The sequence below is a fragment of the Syngnathoides biaculeatus genome, chromosome 17, assembly GCF_019802595.1.
Source record: "Syngnathoides biaculeatus isolate LvHL_M chromosome 17, ASM1980259v1, whole genome shotgun sequence".
Taxonomy (NCBI): Eukaryota; Metazoa; Chordata; class Actinopteri; order Syngnathiformes; family Syngnathidae; genus Syngnathoides; species Syngnathoides biaculeatus.
This window is the reverse complement of record NC_084656.1, coordinates 22,367,630-22,392,076: the sequence shown is the minus strand read 5'-3', so window position 1 is coordinate 22,392,076 and position 24,447 is coordinate 22,367,630. Positions and strand designations below refer to the sequence as shown.

Here is a 24,447-nt window from a genome sequence, read left to right as displayed (position 1 = left end):
ATACGGTTTGATTGAACAGTTTGTTTTTTTAAAATGAACAATTCTCTTTGGTCATGCATCAGTTTTACAGATTGGAGTGACAAAAGAAACGTGCGTGGCCTCTTTTTTAGAAAATAGTACGAGTTATTTGCTAGCTTTCTGTTGCTAACTAGCAACTAACCAACTGACAGCCGTCCATTTTAAGAGAAACGTACAATAATGAACATACAAAAACTTATTTTTGACTTCTTGACAGGCAAATCGAGGGAACAGGGTACTAGAGATCCATTTACAAAGTGCATTTTGATAATTATATTTTAACAGGTCTCAAACTATTTGGCTCATGTTGGAGGGCTAAAACGATATACCGCAATTTCCTGCCTACAAGCCGCGACTTTTTTCACATGCTTTCAACCCTGAGGTTTATGTGGCGATGTGGCGAATTTGTGCATTTTTTTTCGAATGGACGCAAGGGGCACTCGAGCACAAAAGGTAAAAATGAGACCGGTGGAATATATGTGCTGAGGAAGTGACTTTTATCGGCCCTGTTAGCGCTGTGCTAGCGTGTTCCTGCTGTGTTACTGGCGTGTCTCAGTAATATTCACTGGTATGTTTCATTTTAACTGGCTCTGTTAGCGTTAGCGCTCCCATTAGTGCAGCGCTGGTGTTAGCGCTAGCATTAAACTCTTTCTGTGTACTGTCTTTCTTTGTAAATATCTCGTGTTTGAACGTGGGTTTCAATGCGGCCACTTGCGACTTTTACACAGCTGCGGCGTGTGTATACACCAAATGGTATTTCCTTTACGAATGTACTCGGTGAGGCTTGTAAAAAGGTGCGCTCTGTCGGCCGCGAATGACGGTAATCAATGGCAACATCGCTTACCATCATTGAACCTGTGTTCACAGCTGTCCAGGTCCCTGCAGATGCGGGCAGGATTGTCCCTGGTGCCCAGTGGGTTCTTGAGGCTCTGGATCAGGTTAGTGAGGTAGTGGAGGGTCTTGAAGATCTCTGCACCCTGGTCCAGCATGGGCAGGTCCATCACTAGCTTATTCTGTCAGCAAAATACACTCAGTGGGTCAACCTGCTACCGATTAGAGGACCAACTCGTAGAAAACGTTTGGGGTGTTGGGCTTTGGGGTGCGTTTCGGGTTCATTCCAGACTCACCTCATTCCTGAGCTGGCTGTGTGAATCCATGTACAAAAGACCATCCTCTTTCTGAAAGGGGGGGGGGGACAAAACAGGGTTATGCTTTCTTATCTGTGGACGGACATATAATATTGTTACTATCAAGCCAAACGATCTTACAAATGATGGGGGGACACGAATTGGACCCTACGAGGAAGCAAACAAAAACGATAAAAGAATGAAATCGAAAAGCTCACAATTAATTTGAATTCAATCTTACTGGTGGTCCGCGGCGTCCACGAGGTCCAGGAGCTCCCTAACCAAAACAAAAACGCACATGTTGAGTGAGCCTTTATGTTCAAAGTAGAGCAAACAAAAAAATAATTAATACAAGATAAAAAAGGATGGAAAATGTACCCTCGGTCCTTGGACTCCCTGATAGGAAAAAACAAAACAAAACAAAACAAAACAAAAAGTTGAATATTGATGTTTTCCGTCTCAACGCGTCAACGCGACGGTTTCACGAGGTTGATTCTTACCATGGCTCCACGGCTGCCTTTCTCTCCTCTGGGTCCCTGCAAGCAAACGCGAACGAGCCATCCATATTCAGTATGTTCTCAAAAATCAATTTGTGCACGAATAAAGTCTTTTGGTGTTTGGGAAAAGACGTTGGGGGGCGCGGGGGGGGGGGGGTGTCACAGAATGTTACAAATGGTCGGCAGCATGAAAGGTATGGCGGAGAGTTTTCATTCTTACAGAAGATTAAAAAAAAAAAAAATGAGGTTGGGTGAAGACTAAATAGTTTAATATTCACATAAGAACATATTAGATTCGTTGATGACTTCAAAATTTTGATTTTAGGTACTTTGGAATGCCTCAATATATATGTACCAATATAAAGTTGGTTCAAGATTCAAATTTCTACTTGGTTGTCTTTAATATTTGGGCAATTCAGCCTTTTACATTGGTTGAAGACAAACCTGTCCGACTTTTCGGGAATTGCACCCGCTAAATACATCAAAGCCTCAAAATTGCCTTTGATGGTTACGAAAACACCAAATGCGCTCGGACGGCTATAAATGATCTTTTCCATTTATGAAAATGCCTTTGAAGACTCAAAGGTCGCCTTTAATATTTACAAAAACATGGACAAGTTCTAAGAGTGAACTGCATTTAATTTGCATGAAAACGGCTTTTTTTTTGTAGCCGCCGATGTTCGTGAAAAACTCTAACGTGAGGCTTGTGTCAGTGGGTAAAACGTCGTACGTACTGCGCTTCCACTGGGGCCAATCGTTCCCGCAGGGCCCACGATGCCGCTTCTGCCCTGAATGAACGGAAAGGAGGAGTTAGATGACGACGGCACGAGATTTGAATTTCATCTCTTTCTCTCTCTCGTGTTCCCACCATGACGCCTTGCGGCCCCTTCGGCCCTCGAACGCCTTTGGGACCGGCGTCTCCTGAAGGCCCCTGAAAACAACAAAGAGACACGCTGGGAAATACCATTTCTCCATATCTCAAAACAAGTACAGTCATTTTTTTTTTTCCCCCAACGTACTTTTGGACCAAAAACTCCAAGGATTCCTGGAAAACCGGATTCGCCGACGTCGCCCTGGGTGACATTTCAGCATTATTATGAGCTGGAGGCGGTGCCTAAAAGATTATCTACGCCGCTTGTCAGGGGTTTTGAATGATCCTCACAGGTTGTCCCTTGGGTCCCGCTTGTCCTCGCGTCCCGGGAAGTCCCATCCCTCCTCGGAAGCCTCGTTTGCCCGGGGGTCCGCTCTGCCCGCGGAGACCTCGCTCCCCCTTCGAAGTTGAACAACCCGTCAGTGATTAATTATGATGATATATCTAAAGTTAACGCCTGGGTAATAGCGGCAGGGTTTTTTTTTTTTTTTTGGGGGGGGGTGGGGGGTGGGTGGCGTATCTTCTTTTAAATCCTGAAAAGTTCCTGTCGCTTCCGTTTTGGCGCTAAGGCCAAAGAAAAATAATGATCTCCATTGGACCTATCAAATGACATCTTTGTGTTGTTATTTTTATGTTTGTACATTTTTTTTTTTTAATCTGCATTTGACATGTCCTGAAAGTGTTGAATAATTTAACTACTGAATACGGTGGATTATGTAACGCGGGTTCATAATTGGTGCATAATCCATAGTGTTGACCTTGCAAGCCAATTTTAAAAACATACAGCAATTTTATACCATGCAAATTGAAGGGAGCCGTTATGTTGTGAGGTTTGCTGCTGCCATCTCGTGGTAGACTGCCTGAAGCTCACCCTCTAGTCCGTATTTATAGAAACAAAGCCAAAAAAAGGCTACAATTTGATAAATCGAAGCTCATAACTAAAGAAAATTCACAAGTTGGGGCTCAAGATATCGCTGTACGTGTAATTTGAGTGCAAACCTGTTCGTGGACCCCCACCCGCCTTACCTTTGGTCCAAAGGCCCCCTGATCTCCAGGGAGTCCCGTAACGCCGGTCTTGCCGCGAGGGCCGGCTTTGCCCGGCAGGCCGATCTCGCCATCATTTCCGTGCTCTCCCTGAACACAATTCCAAATAGTAAACACGCTGTGACGATTAATAAAAAAAATACATCAATAAACAAAGACCGGTGGTAATTTTCCATTAGAGGCAAACGAGGTCGTGCGCCATCATATTCCACAGATGGATCTTTGGTTAAAAAAAAAAAAAACCCCAAAATAACGATGTTTTGTTGTCATTTATAGTCAATACAAATTAAATGTCATAGGATTAAATCAAAAAAAAATTCTGTTAACAGAACAGCATCAGCTAGCGCTTTAAATTGTGCCTCCGAACAAATCAATTTATTCATAAAACACTTTCAAAAATAAATAAGTACAACAAAGTGCTGTTGTGCATTGTGTTTGACGTGTACGAAAACGCGCAAAGTACATTTAGCCGAAGGCCAAAATTGTCTTTGACGTTGACTTAAACATCTGCCAGCTTATCTGAAGACAAAAAAAATTGTCCCTGATATTCCTTTAAAAAAAAAAAAAAAAACAAACAAAAACAAAAAACCGTACTTACAGTTTAAGACTGTACACGGTCTTCTTTTTATAAGCACTCAGATCTTACCGGCACGCCTTTGCCGCCGTCCTTTCCGGGCGTCCCGTCCATCCCGGGGGCGCCCTCCTGCCCCTCTCTGCCCACCACGCCTCTGGGCCCGATCGGGCCGCCCGCGCCCTGCGGGTGACAACAGCTCGGGCGTTGCTTTCGCGGCTCCGACACTTCGAAATGCAAACACGCCAACGCGACTCACCTCGGTTCCTCGGGCGCCTTTTGCCCCCGCCTGACCTCTTTTGCCCTTTTGACCCTTGACGGAAGAAACGTTAGCTTAATGAACGCGAGGCTAAAAAAAGAACACAGAAGTACCTTGACTTCAGATTGCCTCTACTTGGTTATGAAATTTGGGAAATACGAGATGTTGCGTGGTTGATTTATTTGGTTTTGCTTTGCAAATTTTAGCTAGCGAGCTTCAAATATGCTGCTTGGCGTGGATTCGTTTCTTACATTTTGAGCAAAATAAAAATATTGTGATGCCGTTGACATGTCGGCAACGAGAGCCACAGTCTCAAGTTTCTTGGACAGAAGAAGAAGCAAGGCGGACAAATTCAAAATGATAACACTCGCGAGGAGCTGCTGTAGGCCACACCTCACGCCCAGACGCTCACGTGGAAGTAAATCGTCTTAATTGATCATCTTTATTTGACACATTTAAACAGTTTTTTTTGCTTGCTTATTGAGTGGGACTGTTCAATAAGCAATCTAGTCCGCAACAAGATAAAAAACTGAATCATATGAAAAAACTCAGACATATGAAAACCGAGGTTCCACCGGATGCGGCCAAAGCTTTATGGAAAAGTAGTGCAACTGCCGCCAAAATCAAGGTACCACTGTAACAGTAACGAGAATTATGAATCTGGTCTAACTTGAGCTCCTTTAGCCCCTTTGGCTCCTTGAACGCCTCGCGGTCCAGGATGACCCTGCAAGTAACGTCGGGCTCGTTAAAGACTAAAGATTTTCTTTCACCAGTCGAACGCGTGGCGTCGCGTACTCACAGGAAGTCCAAGAGCGCCGGCTCGGCCTCGTTCGCCATCCACGCCGACTTGGCCCTGGTTGGGAGTCACACGTGGACCGCATTCACATTTTGTGGCCCCAAAAAGGCATTTATAGGATGTGTAGACATTTGCCACCCCCCTGGAAGGAGGGTTCTTACTTTGTAGCCCGGGTCACCCGGTTCCCCCCTTTCTCCCCTGTCGCCCGGTGGACCCTGCGATGACCACGTACGGTCGTGAGTAAAAAAATGGTGGCCATTTGCAGCCGGCGTAAACGTCAAATGTAGTAAGTAAGTCTGGACGCGACTTACTATGTCACCTGCGGGACCGGGAGGACCCTCGGTCTTGCCGTCGTCCCCCTGCTCGCCCTGGGTGTGCACAAAATCGACAAACGGTAACTAAGCTACATGACGCCGCGTAAGGAAGATGAACATCAAGTGGACCACACGGAGTCGAGTCCGGGCGTACCTTTTCACCTTTGGGTCCCGCACGTCCCATTGGGCCAGACGGTCCCTGGTGGCCCTGCAAAATCGCGGGGACAAGAACAGAAAAAACAAAGACTCGCTAAAAGGGATCGCGTTGACAAATGGATTATTATTATCTGCTATCAATCTCGCGCCTTTTATCGTTAAGCACGGTGTATCTTGATGGAAAATCGTATTGTAGGGCAAGTGTACCTCATAACCCGAAATGCCCGTTTCCCCTTGTGGACCCATTCGGCCTGGAGCGCCCTAAAAAAAAAAAAAAGAGAAGAAAAAGAAGAAAAGACACACAACGAGCCGCAGCCGCATTCAAAGATGATCTTTTGCTTTTTCGTACGGGTAGAAATGTCGCAATGACGCCGTTGGACAACGGATGTACGTTACCACGTGTCCGATGGTCCCTCTGGAGCCCTTGGGCCCGACGCTGCCCTGCGGTCCGGTCTTGCCCACTGTCCCGGTCTCCCCGAGGTGACCTTGGTGGCCTTTGGCGCCCTAAAGTAGACCCCACGAACAGGTTACATACTACGTCTGTTTCGGAGCCCAAATTTGAAGTAAATGGGGGGGAAAAAAAAAAACATTAACAAGCATAGACGGTTCTGTTTAAAAAAAAAAAAATGACATATCCTGGGAGAACTTGCAAGACTCCCCAAATAAAGCAGCAGTAAACAGCCAAAACACTCATTTTACATTTTATGGTACAGTATTCGAATTTACAGTAACTATAAGCCATTCCATAAGAACAGAATTATTAAAAAAAAAAAAAAAAAAAAACACTGATAAAGAAAATGAGTCATTGGTCATTTTTTCTCCCCAAATTTCGCAAATTGTGAAACTTATGAGCATAACTGCATACAATACAGGGAATCGCCGCTACCTACAGTATATCTGTGTGTGTTGAAGTAGGAGTTGCTGGAAGGTTTACTGTATAAAATATATGCTAATTGCTGTTAGCCTGTCTATGGCGTTTGACACTATATGCTAGCATAAAGCTAGCAGACTATGGAAGGTGAAACGATGTGCTTTGCTGAAACATTTGGTATTTAATGTGTCGTTTTAATGACTAATAAACATCCACCCATTCATTCTCAATGTTATACGGATAGTCTCACTTTTTTGGGGGGGACGGCAAGTGAGTGAGAAAAGGCGCACAGAAATACTTTAAAAAGCGTTTGTTAATGACTTTGTGTGTTTAATTTAAATGTTTTTAAGGTGTGCGGGAGAATGATGTCGATATTATCCTCCGAGTATATTGTGGATTTTCACAGGTGGGTTTGGAAGGGATGCCTCGAAAAAAACGGGGTCGTTCCGTAAGGAAATAGAATTGATTATAATCTGGAAATTGAATAGAATAAAAAAATCGGGCATAATGGACATTTCATTCGAATTGGCCACATGGACCTGCAATTAAAAAAAAAAAAAAAAAACTCGTGTTGTGAGGTAATCATGAGTTAAAAAAAATAATTAAAAAAGAAAAAAAAAAAAAAAAGAAAAAAGTATCCTGACGGGGAAACTTTATGCTATGCTTTGCTTTTTACAGGAAACAATTTGAGAACAAACCTTTGGTCCTAGTTTGCCTCTTTCTCCAATTTTACCAGATTTCCCTTCTTGGCCCTGAGAATCAAAAACAAAAATCAGACATGAGGAGTTTTTTTTTTTTTTGTAGTTAACTTGCCATTAGTTTTCTTTGGAAACAACACAAAGAACATCAGATTCAGTATTTGTTAGTCTGACTTAAATTACATCTTTCTTCTCAAAGACAATCTTATATTGCTCCAGTAAAATTCAATTTTCACCTCAAATTATCAAGATGAGCCAACAAACAATTATATATATATATATATATACCTCTCAGCACATATGTTCATTTTACTTATTCCCATTTGTTTTTTTCAGTGTTTTCCGTGATGAGCATTTCAAGAATATTCCTGACATCCAAACAACCGAGAAAGTCTCTCACTCTGACTCCGGGGATTCCGGGACTTCCGGGTGGGCCCTCCTTTCCCTTCAGACCAGTTTCGCCCTTTTCGCCGTTGTCGCCCTCCTGGCCCACGTCGCCCTTTTCACCCTGGCACGAGCACGGGACGCCCATTAGTAGCCCGCACCCTGTAAATTGTTCGGTGCTGCGTGTTCAATTGCAGTCACCTTAGTTCCATCAGGACCAGCGGGACCAGCCTCTCCCTCCAGACCTGACTCGCCCTGTTCACAAAGGCGGGCATGATTGATTGGTCGCAATTCAAGGTACTCGAGTACTTCAGTTAAACTGTTGCAAATGTAAATGGTTCCCAGGAAATTTAGCAGTACACGCAATTGTGTTTGGAATTTGAAGGAGATCTTTGAGGAAAAATAAACACTGAAGCCAAAAAGTAAAAAAAATAACAATGTTGTTTTAAAGTTGATATTGATATCACTCATTATTGGCGATCTTTTCGTATGATGCTGGCAAACGCACCCGAGGGCCGATGAGTCCCTGCTCTCCGATGTTCCCGTCTGCGCCGATGGCTCCCTGTCACACACGGGAATACTTTTTATTCCCCCCCCTCATAAAACTGTGAATATTGAAGAAATCAAAAGTGTCACCTTGCTCCCCGGCTCGCCTGGCGGTCCTGGTTCTCCCAGGCTACCCGGAGGACCCTGAAGAACACACGCGATGAGGACTGTTGCACACAGTGGTGGTACAAATACTTGCTTTCCATGAGTAGATTTGTCAGGTATTTGTACTTTACTTGAGTATTTAAAGTCCTGACTTTCTTAATATTGTCTGTGCATCTTTTGTGAGCTTTGAAACAAACCGTGACGGGGTGTGAGTACTTTTGCAACCTCGGGTTACACTTCACAGCGAAACGCTCCGACTAGCTCTCACCTTCTGACCAATTTCTCCCAACAGTCCAAGAGTTCCGGGTGGTCCGGACGCCCCCTGTAAGGGGGGGCAGGCAATGCGCTTTACCAACCAAACATTTTTTTTTTTTCAAAATCCAAATTCATACTCAAGCAAAATGGAAGATTTCTATTGAGCATCTTAAAAAACCCAAATCTTTGAAAAAGATTGTGGCCAATTATCACAACAGTATCTTCATCCAAAATGTATTATTTCATTTTAATGTCTAAAAAGACACTTTCTTAAATTTTTTATAAAATAAATAGGAAAAAAAACTGACCCCATTGAACACAAATGTCAATCAAAATTGTTTGAAAATAATAAAATTCATTTAAATGAATGGGGTCATACAATTATTAAATGAGCCTGTAATCTAAAATTTTCCCAATTTTGGAAAATTACGACTTGAATTTCCAATTCAATAAAAATTAATCAGCTTCATTCATTTAATTTTTCTTTCTTAAATCTTGTATTAAATAAAAAGAAAATAAACAGACCACATTAAAACACAAACGTGAATCAAAATTATTTGAAAATAATGAAATTCATTTAAATTAATCCGGTAATACAAATATTAAATGAGCCTGTAAGCTAAAATTTCCCAATTTTGGAAAATTATGACTTAAATTTCATTCATTTAATTTTGGCACGAAAAAAAAAAAAAAAAAAACAAGTGTAACTTGTAATTTCCCTTTTTTTCCCCCCCTCTAATGTGCAGGAAGCCTTGAATGAAGCCATAAATGTTTTTTTTTTTTTAATTTGTTTTTAAATACTAGTACTAAAATCCTTCCCGGTTGTAAAGTAAGTTTCATAGCAAAAGCGTAAAATGAAAGGAGAAGTTGGCTGCCAAGGAAAATCCAATAAAGTGAGTCAATCGGGTCCTAAAAAGGGGTGCAAATGCACCGTTTTAGAGTGGCTATAATTTAACATATTAAGCCCTGCAAAATAAAAAAAAAAAGTGCAGATGTTAGAAGACGTAGACGCCGGTACCTGCTCGCCTGCGATTCCCTTGTCCCCCGGAGACCCCGACGGCCCTTGCACGCCCTTGAGAGGGAAAAGCCAAACATATTTTCACGTTTTCGACGCAATCAAAAGGCTGACAAATGCCGGTTCTGCGGCGTCGTCGAAACTCACGGGAAAACCTTTGGGCCCGGGTTCCCCCGACTCCCCGATTGTACCCTGCAGGATGACGAGGCAAAAAAAAAAAAAAAATAAAGTCAGCTAGAATTTGAGAAATGACAAGTAACGAACATATTAAAGGATAAAATGCAAACACGTCAGTCTTTCTTTTTTCATCAACATGAATTGAAATTGACATTTATTTGATCCCAAAAAATAAATAAATGTATTTTTTAATGCATGTCAGACTCCAAATAAAAGATTGTTAAGGCTTTATTGCAATCTTGCGCCGCCACTAATGTCGCAGTTTTTACGTCATCGGCAGAAATTAATCTGCAAGCAAATTTATGTATTTTAGTGGCTGATGCTGACTTCTGCATCGAAACCTCACAATTGAGGATTTTTATCAACAATGAGGCCAACTAAATTGCACCCGACGTCACGACATCCACTCGTTTCTGTCTGAAAACTTTGACTTTTGTTTTATCAAGTTCCGTCGGACTTTTGATAAAATGGATTTTCCCCACTGAAACGTTGACATTAAAAGGTCGACGGACGGACGAACATGAAAGGCGGCCGTCCGCCTTCTCACCTGAGGTCCGGGGAAGCCGATTTTCCCCGGAGGACCGTCTGGACCCTGCGGCGAGGAAAAGGGAGCGTGACTCACAGCCCAGTCCCGTCTTTAAATGTGCATTTCCTAAAATGAGGACAGCGTGACGCATAACTCGGCCCCCCCTTTTACCTTCTTGCCCTCTGACCCCAACTCTCCCGTCGGACCGTCGGGCCCCGTCGCGCCCTGAAAACACAGGAGAGACCCGGGTCACTTGGAATGCAAACGGAGGCCGTTTGGCGACTTGAAGGACGCGATCCTTCATCCATCCGTCCATCCATTTCCTTTGCCGCTTATCCTCACAAGAGTTGTAGGGAGTGCTGGAGCCTATCCCAGCTGTTAATAGGCAGGAGGCGGGGTACATGCACCCTCAACTGGTCGCCAGCCAATCGCAGGGCACATGGAGACAAACAGACAGACTTACATGCTCACCTAGGGACAATTTAGAGCATCCAATTAATGTTGCATGTTTTTTGGAATGTGGGAGTAAATCGGAGTGCCCGGAGGAAACCCACGCAGGCATGGGGGAGGAGGGGCCGGGCTTGAACCCGGGACCTCAGAACTGTGAGGCCAACGCTTTACCGACGTATCCACCGGGCCGCCACACTCCTTCATATCCTCCCAATTACGAAAAACAGCAATACTGCACAAAAATACCATAACGACTTATTCGAGTTTTGCTCAGTTCAACCAATCAGAAGACAGAAAAATGCTGATGGGAGGACATATTTGAAATCTGATTGGCTGCCAACGCAGAGGAGCCTCGACTTAAGAGTTTCATTTGTTCCGTGAGTGTGCGTGTAACTCGGAACACTCGCATCTCAAATCATATTTCCCCACTGAAACGAATGGAAATTCCATACATTTGTTCCAGGCACCTGCTATATTTGAAAAAAAAAAAATGGAATAATAGCACTTTACAGTATCATTCCTGATTGAAACATACAGTAATAATGAAATATATTGTTAGTAATTTTAAAAAAATGTGTGCATTATGATCCCGTACTGGTGATATTGTCCTTTGTTGTGTGCTTTCTGGCCACCAGGGGGCAATACAATACAGAAAGAAGAGATTTCACACGCAAGTAAATCAATAAACTGCAGTCAAATTTGCCTGTTTTCGCATGGGATGAAGATTATACATATGCTTGCGAGTATTGTTATATTATCCCCGGGTGGGGGTGGGGGTGGGGCGGTCATCGGGAGATCGACCCCGTAAGGCCCCGAGCGCCCACAAGCCGATTATTATATTACAGGGAGAAAGCCGCTTCGTGAACATTCCCGTCTGGGGGAACCTGCCGCACGCCGCTTGCGTTTTCCGGAGCCCGATTAGCCCGTGCCACGGGGGCCGGGGGGAGATATTGAAATATTGTACTCGTACAAACGGGAGGTACAAACATATCCGGCTTTGGGAAGCTAAAAGCAATTCCGACTTTGACAGTTTGTCGGTTTCAGGATGTCGAAATGTGAGCGGCACGATGACGAGAAGTGTTTTTACACGCCGATTCTAATTGATCCAAACACCTGTTATGAATTTCGCCATGCAGCTCCTTGCTTCAGATAAACACACGAAGCGGCGATATGAATTCAACAATTAGCATGCGGGGGGGCACTTCCACAACTCGGCGAAACTTAATCCGGTTTGGATCAGGTTTGAGATGTGAACGAGTGTAAATGCCGTAGCAGATTGCCTTCGTTTCGGGTCAAATCTGTTCTGGTTCCGACGAGGTTTACTATCTGGCTACAGCGCTAATTGTGTCAAATCAAATTCAATCTGGATCGCATCCAGTTCAGTGCTGCAAATTTAAACAAGGAACATCCCATTTAACACGTTAGCGTCAAATCAAATCTGGTTTGAATGAGGTTTGAATCCAGATCCGAGTGACATTTGAGGAGATGTACATCTACAAACAACGCAAATTCAAAACAGACAAATCTGGTTTGAATGAGGTTTGAATCCAGATCCGAGTGACATTTGAGGAGATGTACATCTACAAACAACGCAAATTCAAAACAGACAAATCTGGTTTGAATGAGGTTTGAATCCAGATCCGAGTGACATTTGAGGAGATGTACATCTACAAACAACGCAAATTCAAAACAGACAAATCTGGTTTGAATGAGGTTTGAATCCAGATCCGACTGACATTTCAGGAGATGTACATCTACAAACAACGCAAATTCAAAACAGACAAATCTGGTTTGAATGAGGTTCGCTGTGCGAGCGCAACGCCGGAGACGAACGTCAAACCTAATTGAATCGGCTGAATTGAACACGCTCGGACGGGCTTTGAAAAAAAAAAATAAATAAATCAGACGATATCAATCGTCGGATGGCAAAATGTTCGAAGCCATTCCGCAGATGACAAATGTTGAGGTCTCGTCCGGGTTGTAAACGCTCCGCGGTCAAAGTTTTCCCACATGACTGCGAAAGCGCAAGCTCGGTACGGCGGCTCCTCGCGTGGCCGACGCCGCACGGGGGAATCCATCACGCGTCGCTGATTTACACGCCGCGCCGTGTGTGGGGGGGGGGGGGGGGGGCGTTTTGGCGTACGAAGCGCACGTCGGAATTAATATCATCTGGAGCCTGTCTGGAGACATTCGCCGCACTAAGTACGCCATTTGCATATCTGCGCAAAGGAAAAAGTATTATACATTTTTTTAACAGCTCGCCAATCGTGCACGCGGCGGGGGGGAAAAAAAAGCTGACGCAGCTCTTTTCCATTAATCTTAAATCTTATCCAGAAAGACGAGGCTACATTTTCCCCTTTCAAATGTCAAACATTTTGATGGATGGCGCGACTTTCCCCGAACGCAACAAAAATTGAAATCGCCGTAACATCTATACGTGAAAAAAGATGTCTTTTTTTTTTTTTCGTCTTTGCCAATGGTCATTAAATGCATCACATGACAACTTCACTGCAGGTAGGTCCCATGAAATTCATTTTTTTTATGGCCTCACGGCACCAGAACGAGACGAGATGGTCAGGTGCTTTACGGTGAATTCGCGCTGCATCGTGATTCATAATTCCCACCCGCACAATATTGCGGATTTTAACTTTTACATTTATGGGTTTTTACACAGTATACACGCATAGACAGTACTTGTGAATATTGTTGCATGTTGTTGATATGTTGTCACTGGTCTACTTGTGTTAAAATAGCAGTTGTGTGTGAAGTCATGCGAAATATGAATATATCTGATAACATTTTAGCTTTGGCGCAGGAACTTTTTGGAGGAATCTGCTGTGATTGTCCACATTGACTTCAAGTGGATGATTAATCATGCGTTAAGTACTTTTCAGAGCTCTGGGAACTTTTGGGGTTGGGTCTGCAGTACTGAACATCTTGTATCACAGTGGAATATTTTCGGTCCAGGTACTACGCGCACGCTTAAGCTAGTAATCTTTTGGTGACGATTAATTGGGTGTAAATAGTCGTTGCTCCCAAAGAGCAGAGAGAACATTTGCCTGAAAGTACTGCTGCGTGCTCTGGTTCAATGTATTACTGCAACGTGTTTACGTTAAAAGAGTACCGCTTTGAAGCTTTATAACGTTCACACCGCTGCTAGTTTACATTAGCCAATCTAAGGCATTTTGCACATGAATTCCACTCGCCATAAGATAGTGGAATTTTTCTAGATGAGATGATTGAAAACGTTCTTTATTAAAATAGTTTGTTTTATAGTCAACGTCGAGTGACAGCGACAAACAGCTTGAAGCAAGCACAACTTACCTCTAATTTATGAGTGTGCAAGCAAGACAAGTCTTCTTTTCATTTCCTCAAAATGATGTTATATCATAGTCATTTTTTTTTTTTTTAACACCAAAAGATGGAATACATTAAAAAGTGTTCTTTATTGCGTTTAAGTGATTGGATGTTATTGTGTTTAAGTAGTAAAAAAAAAAAGTTGAAATGTTTTCAAAGCCTCTGGCAGGGGTAAAACAGTTAAACGTTGTTTCTTTTCCTATACGGCGGCTTTTTAACTATCAGGCGGGTCTGGACCGTATCCCCGCTGATAAACCAGAATTCAACCACTGTAAAACTTTTATGATGATCTCGAGAAGTGAACATCGAGTGTCATAAAATGTTTTGATGTGAGCAAACATTTTGATAGGGAATGATGAATATGAGACAAATCTGAGTTGGGGAGATCCAAGCTAAGCGGGAACAAGGAACGTACCCGCAAGCCTTTGGGTCCTCTGGTACCTGCTGGCCCCGTCGCTCCAGGCGGTCCCTGAGGAACAAAAGACAAAAAAAAAGGGGGGGGGGAGAGAATAAGGGAAGAAAGACAAAAGAAAAGTTTACATTGAAACAGCAGAGAAAACGCCCCCCTCCCACCATATGTCAAAATCAGAGGGACGAAGGGGTTGGGGGGGGGGGGGCAGTGGCGTGACCTGGGGGTTTGTTGTGAGATGTGTCAGTCACACCAATTAAACAGCCAAGAGGGCGGAATCCCACCCTGCTGCGCCCCCCCCCTGCCCCGGTTCTGTGTTTATATTTGCTTTGGTGGATCGGTGACCTCCCGCTAAAGCCCAGGCCACGGCGGAGGGGTTTTTTTTTTTTTTTTGGGGGGGGGGGGAGATTGTAATTGCTTGGAACTGTCGGGATTTGGAGTGACAGCAGCGGAACGCAAGCTCAGCGGGGGGAGGGGGGCGCTCGATCGAGAAGTGCCCTCGACGATCGCCGCGGACACTTTTGGGGAGCAAATGGAGCACGTCTCGGATTCTGGCGTCAAGAATCTGGAAGAAATGCTCAAGCGGCGTTCCGCAGCGACGCGATGAGCAAACGGGCGGCGACTTACTGGTCTTCCTGGCGGTCCCGAAGGCCCGGTCTCCCCTGGTGTCCCCGGGTGACCCTGAGCACAAACGGCAAATTTATTTGCGGTCACACCCCCGCGACAGCAAGACGGCAGAGGTTGAGGGTTCAACTTCACACCCTTGTCCTGCGGATTTCCTTTCGACGCAGCCGCCGTCCCGCTTTTGTCACGCTTTCCCTCGGCCGCAATATTGGCGCAACAACCCCCCCCCCGAATTCCGTGTCAGTGGCATTCAATACAGAACAGCGACCCGGAAAAATTCCTCGTGAAAGGGGCAAAGAGGTTCGATGGAGCCCCCCCCAAACGGAACTTTGTCAAGAACGAAGGAAGCGATTCCATTTTTGGCACATGTCGAGCTCTCAAGTGGAAAATTGAAACGGAAACGGGGATGCGCTTTGAAGTTAAAAGAAGCCGTGGGGAGCCCGTGGACATCGTTGCGCATCCGTAACAACATCTTTCTTTCACCTGACATTTTTTTTTTTTCCAGCCGCATACGGGCCAGTCCAAATTTCCAGTCAAGGTACATGTAGTATTCCCATGGGAATAGCCCACACATTTTAATTGAAGATTCCCTTGAAGGAATAAGCACCCCCTACAAATTTCACCCAAATGGCGTCTCCCGAGCTTTGTGACTTACATCCGAGCCTTTCTCTCCAGGCGGTCCGGGAAGACCCATCGTCCCTCGGTCCCCCTAAAAACGAAAACACAGCTTTCGTTTCTGGGGCTGGGGGGGCCGCCTTCGTGAAGAGCGGTGTCGTTTGTTTTGAAGAAAGACGTTACCTTCTCTCCCGCCATTCCCACCTCGCCCACAGGTCCGATGAAACCCACTAAGCCCTGAAACAAATGGATTAAACGTGAAAAAAAAAAAGTCATCGGAATGGAATGTGTGAGGCTTTGTTTTGGTCACAATTGCCCGGGGAGGAAAAATTACAGGACAATTTTCAGCCTTGCCATTTTGAGAGGCACGTAAAAATGACAAAAAAACTACTTGGTCGTGTAATTTTACACTGACAGGCGGACCCTTCAGAGACTCATCTATTTGTGTCGAAGCAATTTAAAAGATCAATTTTCCATAATACGTTCTCTTGCAATCACAGACCATTTCTGTTTGTTCATGGCCAAGAAAACATGAAAAAGAATACTGCATGTACACATTCCTTGCCCCAAAACCTATTAATGATATAATGTGTTTTAAACAAAGTAGAAAAAAAAATTGAGTCTTGAGTAAGTATTAAAAATGAACCCAAATTGTAGTTCATCCAATAACTGATAATGAAGAATGTATTAAGTAGTAACGTAGTTATGTACTTTCCATTGATACAATTTGATGAGTTTGGTGACAAAAAGATAATGACATCATTAATAACAATGTAAGTAAATGAAAACTAGTTTTTCCCCCAATTCAGTGGGCATCGTGCGGCTCTCCTTCCGGCATGTGCGCCTTGACCACTTGGGGGCAGTATAATACAGACACAATGGACTCAGCTCCTCTACAAGCTCCAGTAATATGAGCCGTTCTTCACAGAGGATAAAGAATATATGCCTGTGAGTATTGCGATAAATGAAAAGCACCAGTGTGTCATTTGCTGATGTTGGGAAAAAAAATTAAATAAAATCAATCAAACGTGGTCATTCTTACTCTTTCTCCCATGACGCCAACTTTTCCCGTGATGCCAGTTTCTCCCTGCACAAAGCAAGAAAGACAATCTCCATTCAACACGGGCAAAGATGCGTTAAAAAAATCTTTGCTTAAAAAGGACAAATACATGGGGAAAAAAAAAATTGATCCCACCTTCACTCCTTCAGGCCCGACCTTCCCGGGAAAACCTTTTCTGCCCAGTCGACCCTAAACGGGACACAAGGTTAAGCGTCTCGGCACATTTCGGATGGAAATAAAATTCCAAAAGGTGGTGAATCACCGGCGTTGACGGCAGATGTTGCCGTCCGTGCAGGTAAAAGCAGGGATGCGCCTTGGCGCAACCTCAAGGTGTTTTTTTTTTTTTTTTTTTTTTTAATGTTCCCTCCTGCGCTTGACAATCATTCCTGAGGTTAAGCGGGGAGGCTGAGTGCTTTTTTACCAGCCGTAATTCCTCCGAATTAAATGACTCACAGATTCCAGGGTCGGACTCCAGACCGGTGAGTCGACGGCTCTCATATCGTGACACGTTTACAGTAAACCAACCTCACCGGAGTATGCCATCAATTAAAAAAACAAAACAAAAACAACAAAAAAAAAAAAACAACAAAACCGGCTTTGTGATCGGGAGTTGCATGGGACGTCATTTGAGCATTTATTTGATATCCTTGATCAACACCTTGAAATAAACACCAACACGCTCTTTGTTCTCAATTGTAAGATGATTCAGTGCACTAGATCGACAGTCTTATTAGAATTTTCAGCAACTAGTGCCATTTTCATCGACTTGTGAGACCTTAAGATGGATATCAAAACCCTTTCAGTATTTATTTGATATCTGTACTATCCTGCTCACTAGTTCGCCCTTTGCGCTCAAATAAGACAATTCAGCGCACTATGTCTTAACAACGTTTTTTCCACTACTGTATGACATTTCTGCACACTAATAGAACATCTTTGACATACCAGAAGAACAACTACATGTTATCAGTGAAGCAATACTGCATGCTAGTTACCGTATTCACTATACTTGTACTACTGTAATTTCCGGCCGACAGAGCGCACGTGATTATAAGCCTCACCCAGCACATTTGCAAAGGAAATACCATTTGGTACAGACATACGCCGCAGCTGCGCAAAAGCCGCAAGTTCCCACATTGAGACCCACATTTATATAATATATTATAGATATTTACAAAGAAAGACACAGAAAAATAGTTTTCAAAGTTTCAATACCTTAGCTTAGCTTAACATAGCAACAACAAGGTAGCAATAACAACACTGGTAAAAAAAAAAAAAAAACTACAACTACACAGCAGCAACACGCTAGCGTGGCGCTAACGCTGGCGTGGCACTAACAGGCCGAGTAAAAAAAACAAAAACAAACATACTGGTAAAAGTCACTTCCTCGGCACATATATTCCACCAGTCTCACTCTTACCTTTTCTGCTCAAGTTCCCCCTAGCGGCCATGAGAAAAAATGCACAAATTACCGCATAAACTGCAGGGTTGAAAGCATGTGAAAAAAGTCGCGGCTTGTAGGTTGGAAATGACGGTACTAGTGCACTGCGAGACGTTAATTGGAAGAAATTTACGTCACTAATAGTACTAGTAGCACAAACATGTCAACTAGTGCAGGGTTTTGCCTCACTAGTAACGGAGTCGTCCTACTAATCTGTCCGACTTGGCCTAGTCTTGAGGGCATAGACTCTTCAGTACTTGTATCTAAAAGCGGGTATGAAAGATTTAGGAGTATTTATTTGATATCCTTGATACTAGTGAAGCACAGCAGTTTACAAGTAAAGTTTAACTACAAGCAGTAGAGCAAAAGGTGCACTATTAGTTTCGCACGATCAGTGTCCGCACGAGCGCGCTCTCGAATTGTGTTCCAAGCGAGGACAAAGGACCCGGCGGGGTCCTCGGACCGCAAGCCGCACGTCAAGGCTATCGAATAGACGCTCAAACGGCTTTTCTCCGAGGTGGAGAAGCGGGATTCCTTCCACCTGGACAGAGATCACTCGAGTCATCCCCCCCAAGAAGATACGGGGGGGGTTTGGGGTCCCAACCGGATGAATCGGCGGGGTTGTTGCTAGCTTGAGTGACAAAGGCAGGATGTAAAAAGAAAAAAAAAAGGATAAAAAAACAAAATACAAGCACATCTGGGATCATCAAAGAAAAAGCGGCCTGACTCAGGGAAAATCCAAGAAACGGCATTTTTCCAACATTCGAGTGCGCTCTGGCACTCGATCGTCTTCCCTCTCTCGCGTCCATTAAGGTCCTCGGGCCTCATTTTTACGCTCGCCATAAATCTCAACCACAGTCAACCACGTAGTGAAAGTTATTACTCCCGTGCGCCCGAAACGGGGGGGGATAGTAAGCGCTTGAAATTAAAATGGACGGCGCATTACAGGAGAATGGATGACCAAAAAAAAAAAAATCAAAGAGCAGGGCTACCAATATTGGACAAAGAGAAAAAACCCTGCTGTGTGCAAATTTCCACGAGTCCCTGCCGTGCGGTTTTTCACGTGGTGTTGCCACAACGCTAGCAGACTTTTATCAGATGAAATTGCACAGTTTGGTCGAACGCGTGGATGTTCTAAACATCCAACGCGTAATTCTCGTTTGTCTTATGTGTCAGTTTTGCATTCAACTTCAACTACATCACAGATTTGGATCTACAGCCAGTCAGTCTGGAACGTGTGCCCAGTGATTATTAAAAACAAAACTAAACTAAAGTGAACAAACGCAAACAGAATTTGATGTACTTGCTCTTTTTCTAATGAACGGTCCAAGACGATCATTCGGGGTACAGACGAGTGCTGACACATGCCAGATCGTTACGGACAAATGCTACAAATGCTAATGTTGTCCAGAGGTAGAGACGCGTGAGTCGAGAACGCACCTCAAATCCTGTTGGTCCGGACGGTCCGACGGGTCCTTCGTCTCCCTAAAATCCCCCCAAAAAAACATATTTGTCATTGGCCGCCAATCCTTTTTTGGAAACTTGTTGTCTTGTTTGCGAGGCGTACTTCCAAGCCAGGTAAACCCTGCGGCCCCGGTAAACCTCTCGTGCCCAGCTTTCCCTTGGTGTGGAAAAACAAGCATGTTTACAAAAAAAAAAAAAAAAAAAAAAAAGATTTTGGCTCTCCGAAAATCTACGATGAGCTTTGCAAGTGCGTTTCCCGAGTCAGGATTTGTACACACCTTTGGTCCTTCGAGGCCATTTTCTCCCGGTGGTCCCATGTCGCCGGGGAAACCCTGTCGTAGTCAATTCAGATGAGTCAGAATTCTGCTAACAGTCACAACTCTGCAATGCAGTGTGGGGAAACACCCACCTCGGGGCCTAACGGTCCCGGTGCGCCGTCGGGGCCTTTGTCCCCCGGACTACCCTGGAAAACGGGCAAAGCGTTCAAGAGTTAGTGACCGGATCCAACATCAGGCTTTCACATTTGGCATAAAATTTGCGTTCTCTGATGGTGGTCGGATTCATTTCGGTCTGGTTTGCTTTCACAAGGCGAAATCCAAAATACGCCGAATGTTGTTTCCGGACAAACCGGATTTCATCCATCAATGGATGGGATCACGTTCTGCAACTGGATCAGGTAAACGTTTGTTTGGACTTCCACAAACTAAGGTCTTGGTTGGACTGGCTGATTTGACAGACCTAACAAATCGGACCATTGGGCAAAACAAGCTACAGTTGGGTTTAAACTGGAGAGTCCTAGTGGTCAGATCGCTTCCACAGTCGAACTGTGCCACAGTCCGTTTGGAACTCTACGACGGTCTTGAACCCGCTGATTTTAGTCCAAGTTACATGATGGTGTTCACACTCGACCTAACGAAACTCAAGTTTGATTTAAATCTGGAGAAAACCCACGCAGGCACGGACGGGGGAGAACATGCAAACCCCACACAGGCGGGGCCGGGATTTGTACCCTGGTCCTCAGAACTGCGAGGCCAACGATCTAATCAGTTGCGCTATTGTGCTGCCAGTTTGATGTAATGAAAGAAAAACAAAAAAAAAAAACTAGAAATCACAGATGACCCGCAGGTCTCAATTAAATTTACTCATAATGAATACACAGTCGTCGTAATCCTCCAAAGCTAACCTGCGGTCCTGGTTTCCCACGGAGGCCAGGCGGTCCTGAAGCGCCCTGGATGCCCTTTAGGAAAATAAAAGGAAACGTCAAGACAAAGAGGGACAAGTGTGAGTTTTCGTCGTTCGGACACCACGAACTGCGACTAAACGATTCTGAGGACGTGCAGTAGACAAGAAGCCACAAAGAAGTCAGCCAAAAAGGACTTGCCTTGTCTCCTTTGAACCCGATCTCGCCTTGCTCGCCGGGAAGCCCGATGTCACCCTGATGAGATCAAGAGAAACAGGATGACGGATGAGGTTCCGAGCCAAAGTGACGGGAAGAACATTTGGAGTACGATTGGCCGGTTTCGCAGTAAACAGTCAGACAGTGTGTACGGTCTTTCTGTGTCATCAATGACACCAAAATATACTGGTTACTTCAGTCTTGTACCACGACACGGATTTAACGGAATTACACGCTCCTGGCAACGTCCGCCGAGGATGTTTTCCCTTGCTGTTTGTTCAGGCGGCGGTGTAAAAAGTCATTTTGGTCGCGGGCCACCCGCTCGTTATGGTTTCCCGCCGAGGTCCGTTACGACTGAAAACCACATAATCGCATAATCGTATTATTACAAATGCGCAATTGCCTCCGCATTTAATCATGACACACTTTTGTGTATGTCCAAGAGCCAATTAGAATTGGGAATCAGAAGTCATGGAAAATAGTCACCAGTGGAGGGATTGATACGTCTGGTTCGGGCCACGGGCCGTCCATCCAAACACTTTTGCGCCGCATTGAACATTTTCAAGTCTTGATTTTGATTTTCAAAGGTTTTCACGGCATACTTCAGTGCAGTACCACCTTGTACCACAAAATGCCGGGCAGCACTGAGCTCTACCGGAAGATAAGCGACTGCAAATTCTGATGGACCAACAGGCAAAGGGTTGACGATATAAATGCAGAATTTCATGCAACGCCGGGTAGGGACTTGAAAGCATTTGGATCGTATTTAGGATTTGATGGGGTTGGGGCGGGACCAAGTGAAAGCATGCTCTAAAGGTCTTCGGGCAGGGATGCAAAGGAGTACACATCCATCACATGCGATAACAGGAATATTCAGATCACCTTATCACCTTTCAGTCCTGGTTCTCCTGGATTTCCGGGAACCCCCTGGAAGAAACACCAGGCCAGTGCTTGACAATCTGTTTTTATCCTTTTTTTTTTAATTTTACGGCAGGCAGAACCCCAAAAGGTAGACGGAGAGAGAGCAGCGAAGATTACCTTCAGTCCGGTAGGTCCAGGAAGGCCCATCTCGCCAACGGGTCCCATGTCACCCTGCCACCGACAGACGGAACGAAATACAATTCAGGGCAACGTAGTTGAAGGGAACGACATCGACGCGGCGTAATCGACGGATGCCGAGAGAGATGGAGTGATTGAGAGGGACGGATCAACGTGTCAATGGATGGCTACATAGATAATAGATAAAAAAGATTCGACTGGTATTGTGCGTGTCTGCCGTTGCGTCGTGTATGTTACGGTAGCAGTTGTGTCAACATGTATAATTGAGCAACCGAGAACGAGAATGGGCTAACTCCATTTTGGTCAAAACACATCTTTCATATGTTCATAATGAAGAAATGAAGGTTTATAGTTCCACATGTGACATGGCGGGGGCGCAATCGAGCGTCGCGCTCAGCAGCCTTCCTGATTTGTCCGTGCAACAATGGGGCAAGTCCCAATTCCGAGAAGGCAAAAACATCTCAGAAAGTGAATGTTACCCTTCATCAGCCATGAAATATTTATAGATTTGATGGGTTTTTGGACCACTATTGCAATAAACCTTTTTTTTTTTTAATCCATATTTGATTCAGTTCTTCCAGGCAACCTTGAAGACTGCTATCGAAGGCAAAAAAAAAAAAAAAAAAAAAAAAAAACAGGAAAGTGCCTCAGCTATGAATAAAACAGTCTATATATTTTTGGGACCGTTCAATGAATCAAATTTAAAAAAAAAAAAATTAAAAAAAATGTACACCTTTATTCAAAAGCTGGAAATTGCTTCAAAATGAGAGGTCAGACAATTGATTAAATGAAATTGATGGCAATGGCGGCGTTTGTTTTGCATACATTTAAATGCGCAGGCACGGATGCCGCAGTGGACAAAAAAGTGCTGGGAACAGAGCTATAATCATCTCCTCCAATTACAGGCCTGCCGCCACCGCCGGGGGACCAGAATAAACCGGGGAGGAGCGACCGGCGGCGGGTAAAGACGGGACGCGACGAGAGATGGTCACACACTATTACGTGGCCGTCGGGCCGGCTTCAAAACGGCGTTTGCAACCTGCTAAAATGTGCTCGATTGCTCCTCAATCCAAAGTTGAAGCCCGCCCGCGCCCCGACCTATCAGCAAAACCCAGCAAAAGGGAAAATTCCATGTGCACGTTTCGTTTGAATCGAGCGTTTCAGAAAGGAGTGCAGTACTCACAATTAGTCCGACAACTCCATTTGGACCGGGGGCTCCCATCTGGCCCTGGACACACACAAGGAGCAAGTGAGGTGAAGAGCGAAGGAGTACTTTTGGGGGGGGGGGGGGGGGGTGCTATTGCCTCTCGTATGTGTGTTTTTTTTTTTTTTTTAAACAAACATGCCCAGAATAGTGGCTCAGTGTTCAGGGAGGCCGATGAGAGGCGGCTGTGTGCGCTTGTTGAGCCGAGCCGCAGAGGCGAGCTCCGGAAAATGCGCTTCCTCTAAACTCTGCAGGTAGCTTTTGTCATTTCTGTCCCATGATACTTGATATTTGACAAATAAAATGCATTAATACTGGCAGGGCACGTTTTTTTTTTTTTTTTTTTTTTGGCACAGTTGTCACTTTTTGTTGAGTTTTCAATGACTGCAGGGTGATTGAAAAGTCACTCCCCTTTTTCAAAAAAATCAAATCAAATCCATATTGTCACCCTGTCCCCTCCTTCCCCGAAATTGCTGTTTTTTTTTTTTTTTTCTTTAACCCTCTCTGGACCAAATAAACTTTTGCAGAGAGAAAAATCTTGATACCTTTAGAAAATGATACCTCTGGATTTAAAATTTTCAATTATATTAAACCTGTTGCAAATTTGCAACTGTATGACAATCGAAGTAAAATGGACCCACAATACTTCCCAAAGTTGTCACCCATCACACACTTTCTTAAATTATAGACATAAAACAACAATTAAAAAATGAAATAAATGACAGTATTTTAGCTGTGTATTTAAAAAAACAGTAAACAAAAACAATGCTAAAAACAGTATAACCCTTAGTTAATGTTGCAGAGTTCACATCATGATAGAAAAAACACAAATGTCTTTTTTTCAAGTAAATAATGTATATGTATATGTCATTTAAGACTGATATGCTTTTCAACCGCTCCACAGTTATTCAAAACCAAACAAAAAGAAGTTTATGTTGGAGATAAAATTAAAGTGAAGAACAGATACAAAAAAAGAGAAATAAATGACAATCAATGAATTATTTACAATTATTATTTTTTTTTAAATAGCTTACTTTACAATCACCCTGTAAAACAGACCAATTGTGGATTAGCGTATTAGCATCTGTAGCATGGAGCTAGCAAAGAAAAAAAAAAAAAAAAAGGTTGACGCTAACTG

At 44.0% G+C, this 24,447-nt stretch overlaps 1 protein-coding gene across 1 annotated transcript in view; it reads right to left on the bottom strand.

Moving 5' to 3' along the window:
• LOC133515293 (collagen alpha-1(XXVII) chain B-like) overlaps window positions 1–24,447 on the bottom strand; it is a 68,504-nt gene that overhangs the window by 3,171 nt on the left and 40,886 nt on the right. Inside the window, exons 14-58 of the mRNA XM_061847704.1 lie at window positions 23,289–23,333; window positions 22,085–22,138; window positions 21,929–21,973; window positions 21,032–21,085; window positions 20,834–20,887; window positions 20,060–20,113; window positions 19,929–19,982; window positions 19,754–19,807; window positions 19,627–19,671; window positions 16,881–16,934; window positions 16,728–16,772; window positions 15,869–15,922; window positions 15,726–15,779; window positions 15,074–15,127; window positions 14,453–14,506; window positions 10,402–10,455; window positions 10,252–10,296; window positions 9,675–9,719; window positions 9,531–9,584; window positions 8,526–8,579; window positions 8,243–8,296; window positions 8,115–8,168; window positions 7,808–7,861; window positions 7,623–7,730; window positions 7,223–7,276; window positions 6,050–6,157; window positions 5,861–5,914; window positions 5,652–5,705; window positions 5,495–5,551; window positions 5,345–5,398; window positions 5,187–5,240; window positions 5,058–5,111; window positions 4,388–4,441; window positions 4,204–4,311; window positions 3,540–3,647; window positions 2,805–2,912; window positions 2,662–2,715; window positions 2,511–2,573; window positions 2,377–2,430; window positions 1,646–1,681; window positions 1,524–1,541; window positions 1,387–1,422; window positions 1,287–1,313; window positions 1,146–1,196; window positions 863–1,031 (exon numbers count right to left, since the gene is read on the bottom strand). Coding sequence (XP_061703688.1) covers window positions 863–1,031; window positions 1,146–1,196; window positions 1,287–1,313; window positions 1,387–1,422; window positions 1,524–1,541; window positions 1,646–1,681; window positions 2,377–2,430; window positions 2,511–2,573; window positions 2,662–2,715; window positions 2,805–2,912; window positions 3,540–3,647; window positions 4,204–4,311; window positions 4,388–4,441; window positions 5,058–5,111; window positions 5,187–5,240; window positions 5,345–5,398; window positions 5,495–5,551; window positions 5,652–5,705; window positions 5,861–5,914; window positions 6,050–6,157; window positions 7,223–7,276; window positions 7,623–7,730; window positions 7,808–7,861; window positions 8,115–8,168; window positions 8,243–8,296; window positions 8,526–8,579; window positions 9,531–9,584; window positions 9,675–9,719; window positions 10,252–10,296; window positions 10,402–10,455; window positions 14,453–14,506; window positions 15,074–15,127; window positions 15,726–15,779; window positions 15,869–15,922; window positions 16,728–16,772; window positions 16,881–16,934; window positions 19,627–19,671; window positions 19,754–19,807; window positions 19,929–19,982; window positions 20,060–20,113; window positions 20,834–20,887; window positions 21,032–21,085; window positions 21,929–21,973; window positions 22,085–22,138; window positions 23,289–23,333 — 2,671 coding nt within the window. The remainder of the gene's footprint in view (window positions 1–862; window positions 1,032–1,145; window positions 1,197–1,286; window positions 1,314–1,386; window positions 1,423–1,523; window positions 1,542–1,645; window positions 1,682–2,376; window positions 2,431–2,510; window positions 2,574–2,661; window positions 2,716–2,804; window positions 2,913–3,539; window positions 3,648–4,203; window positions 4,312–4,387; window positions 4,442–5,057; window positions 5,112–5,186; window positions 5,241–5,344; window positions 5,399–5,494; window positions 5,552–5,651; window positions 5,706–5,860; window positions 5,915–6,049; window positions 6,158–7,222; window positions 7,277–7,622; window positions 7,731–7,807; window positions 7,862–8,114; window positions 8,169–8,242; window positions 8,297–8,525; window positions 8,580–9,530; window positions 9,585–9,674; window positions 9,720–10,251; window positions 10,297–10,401; window positions 10,456–14,452; window positions 14,507–15,073; window positions 15,128–15,725; window positions 15,780–15,868; window positions 15,923–16,727; window positions 16,773–16,880; window positions 16,935–19,626; window positions 19,672–19,753; window positions 19,808–19,928; window positions 19,983–20,059; window positions 20,114–20,833; window positions 20,888–21,031; window positions 21,086–21,928; window positions 21,974–22,084; window positions 22,139–23,288; window positions 23,334–24,447) is intronic.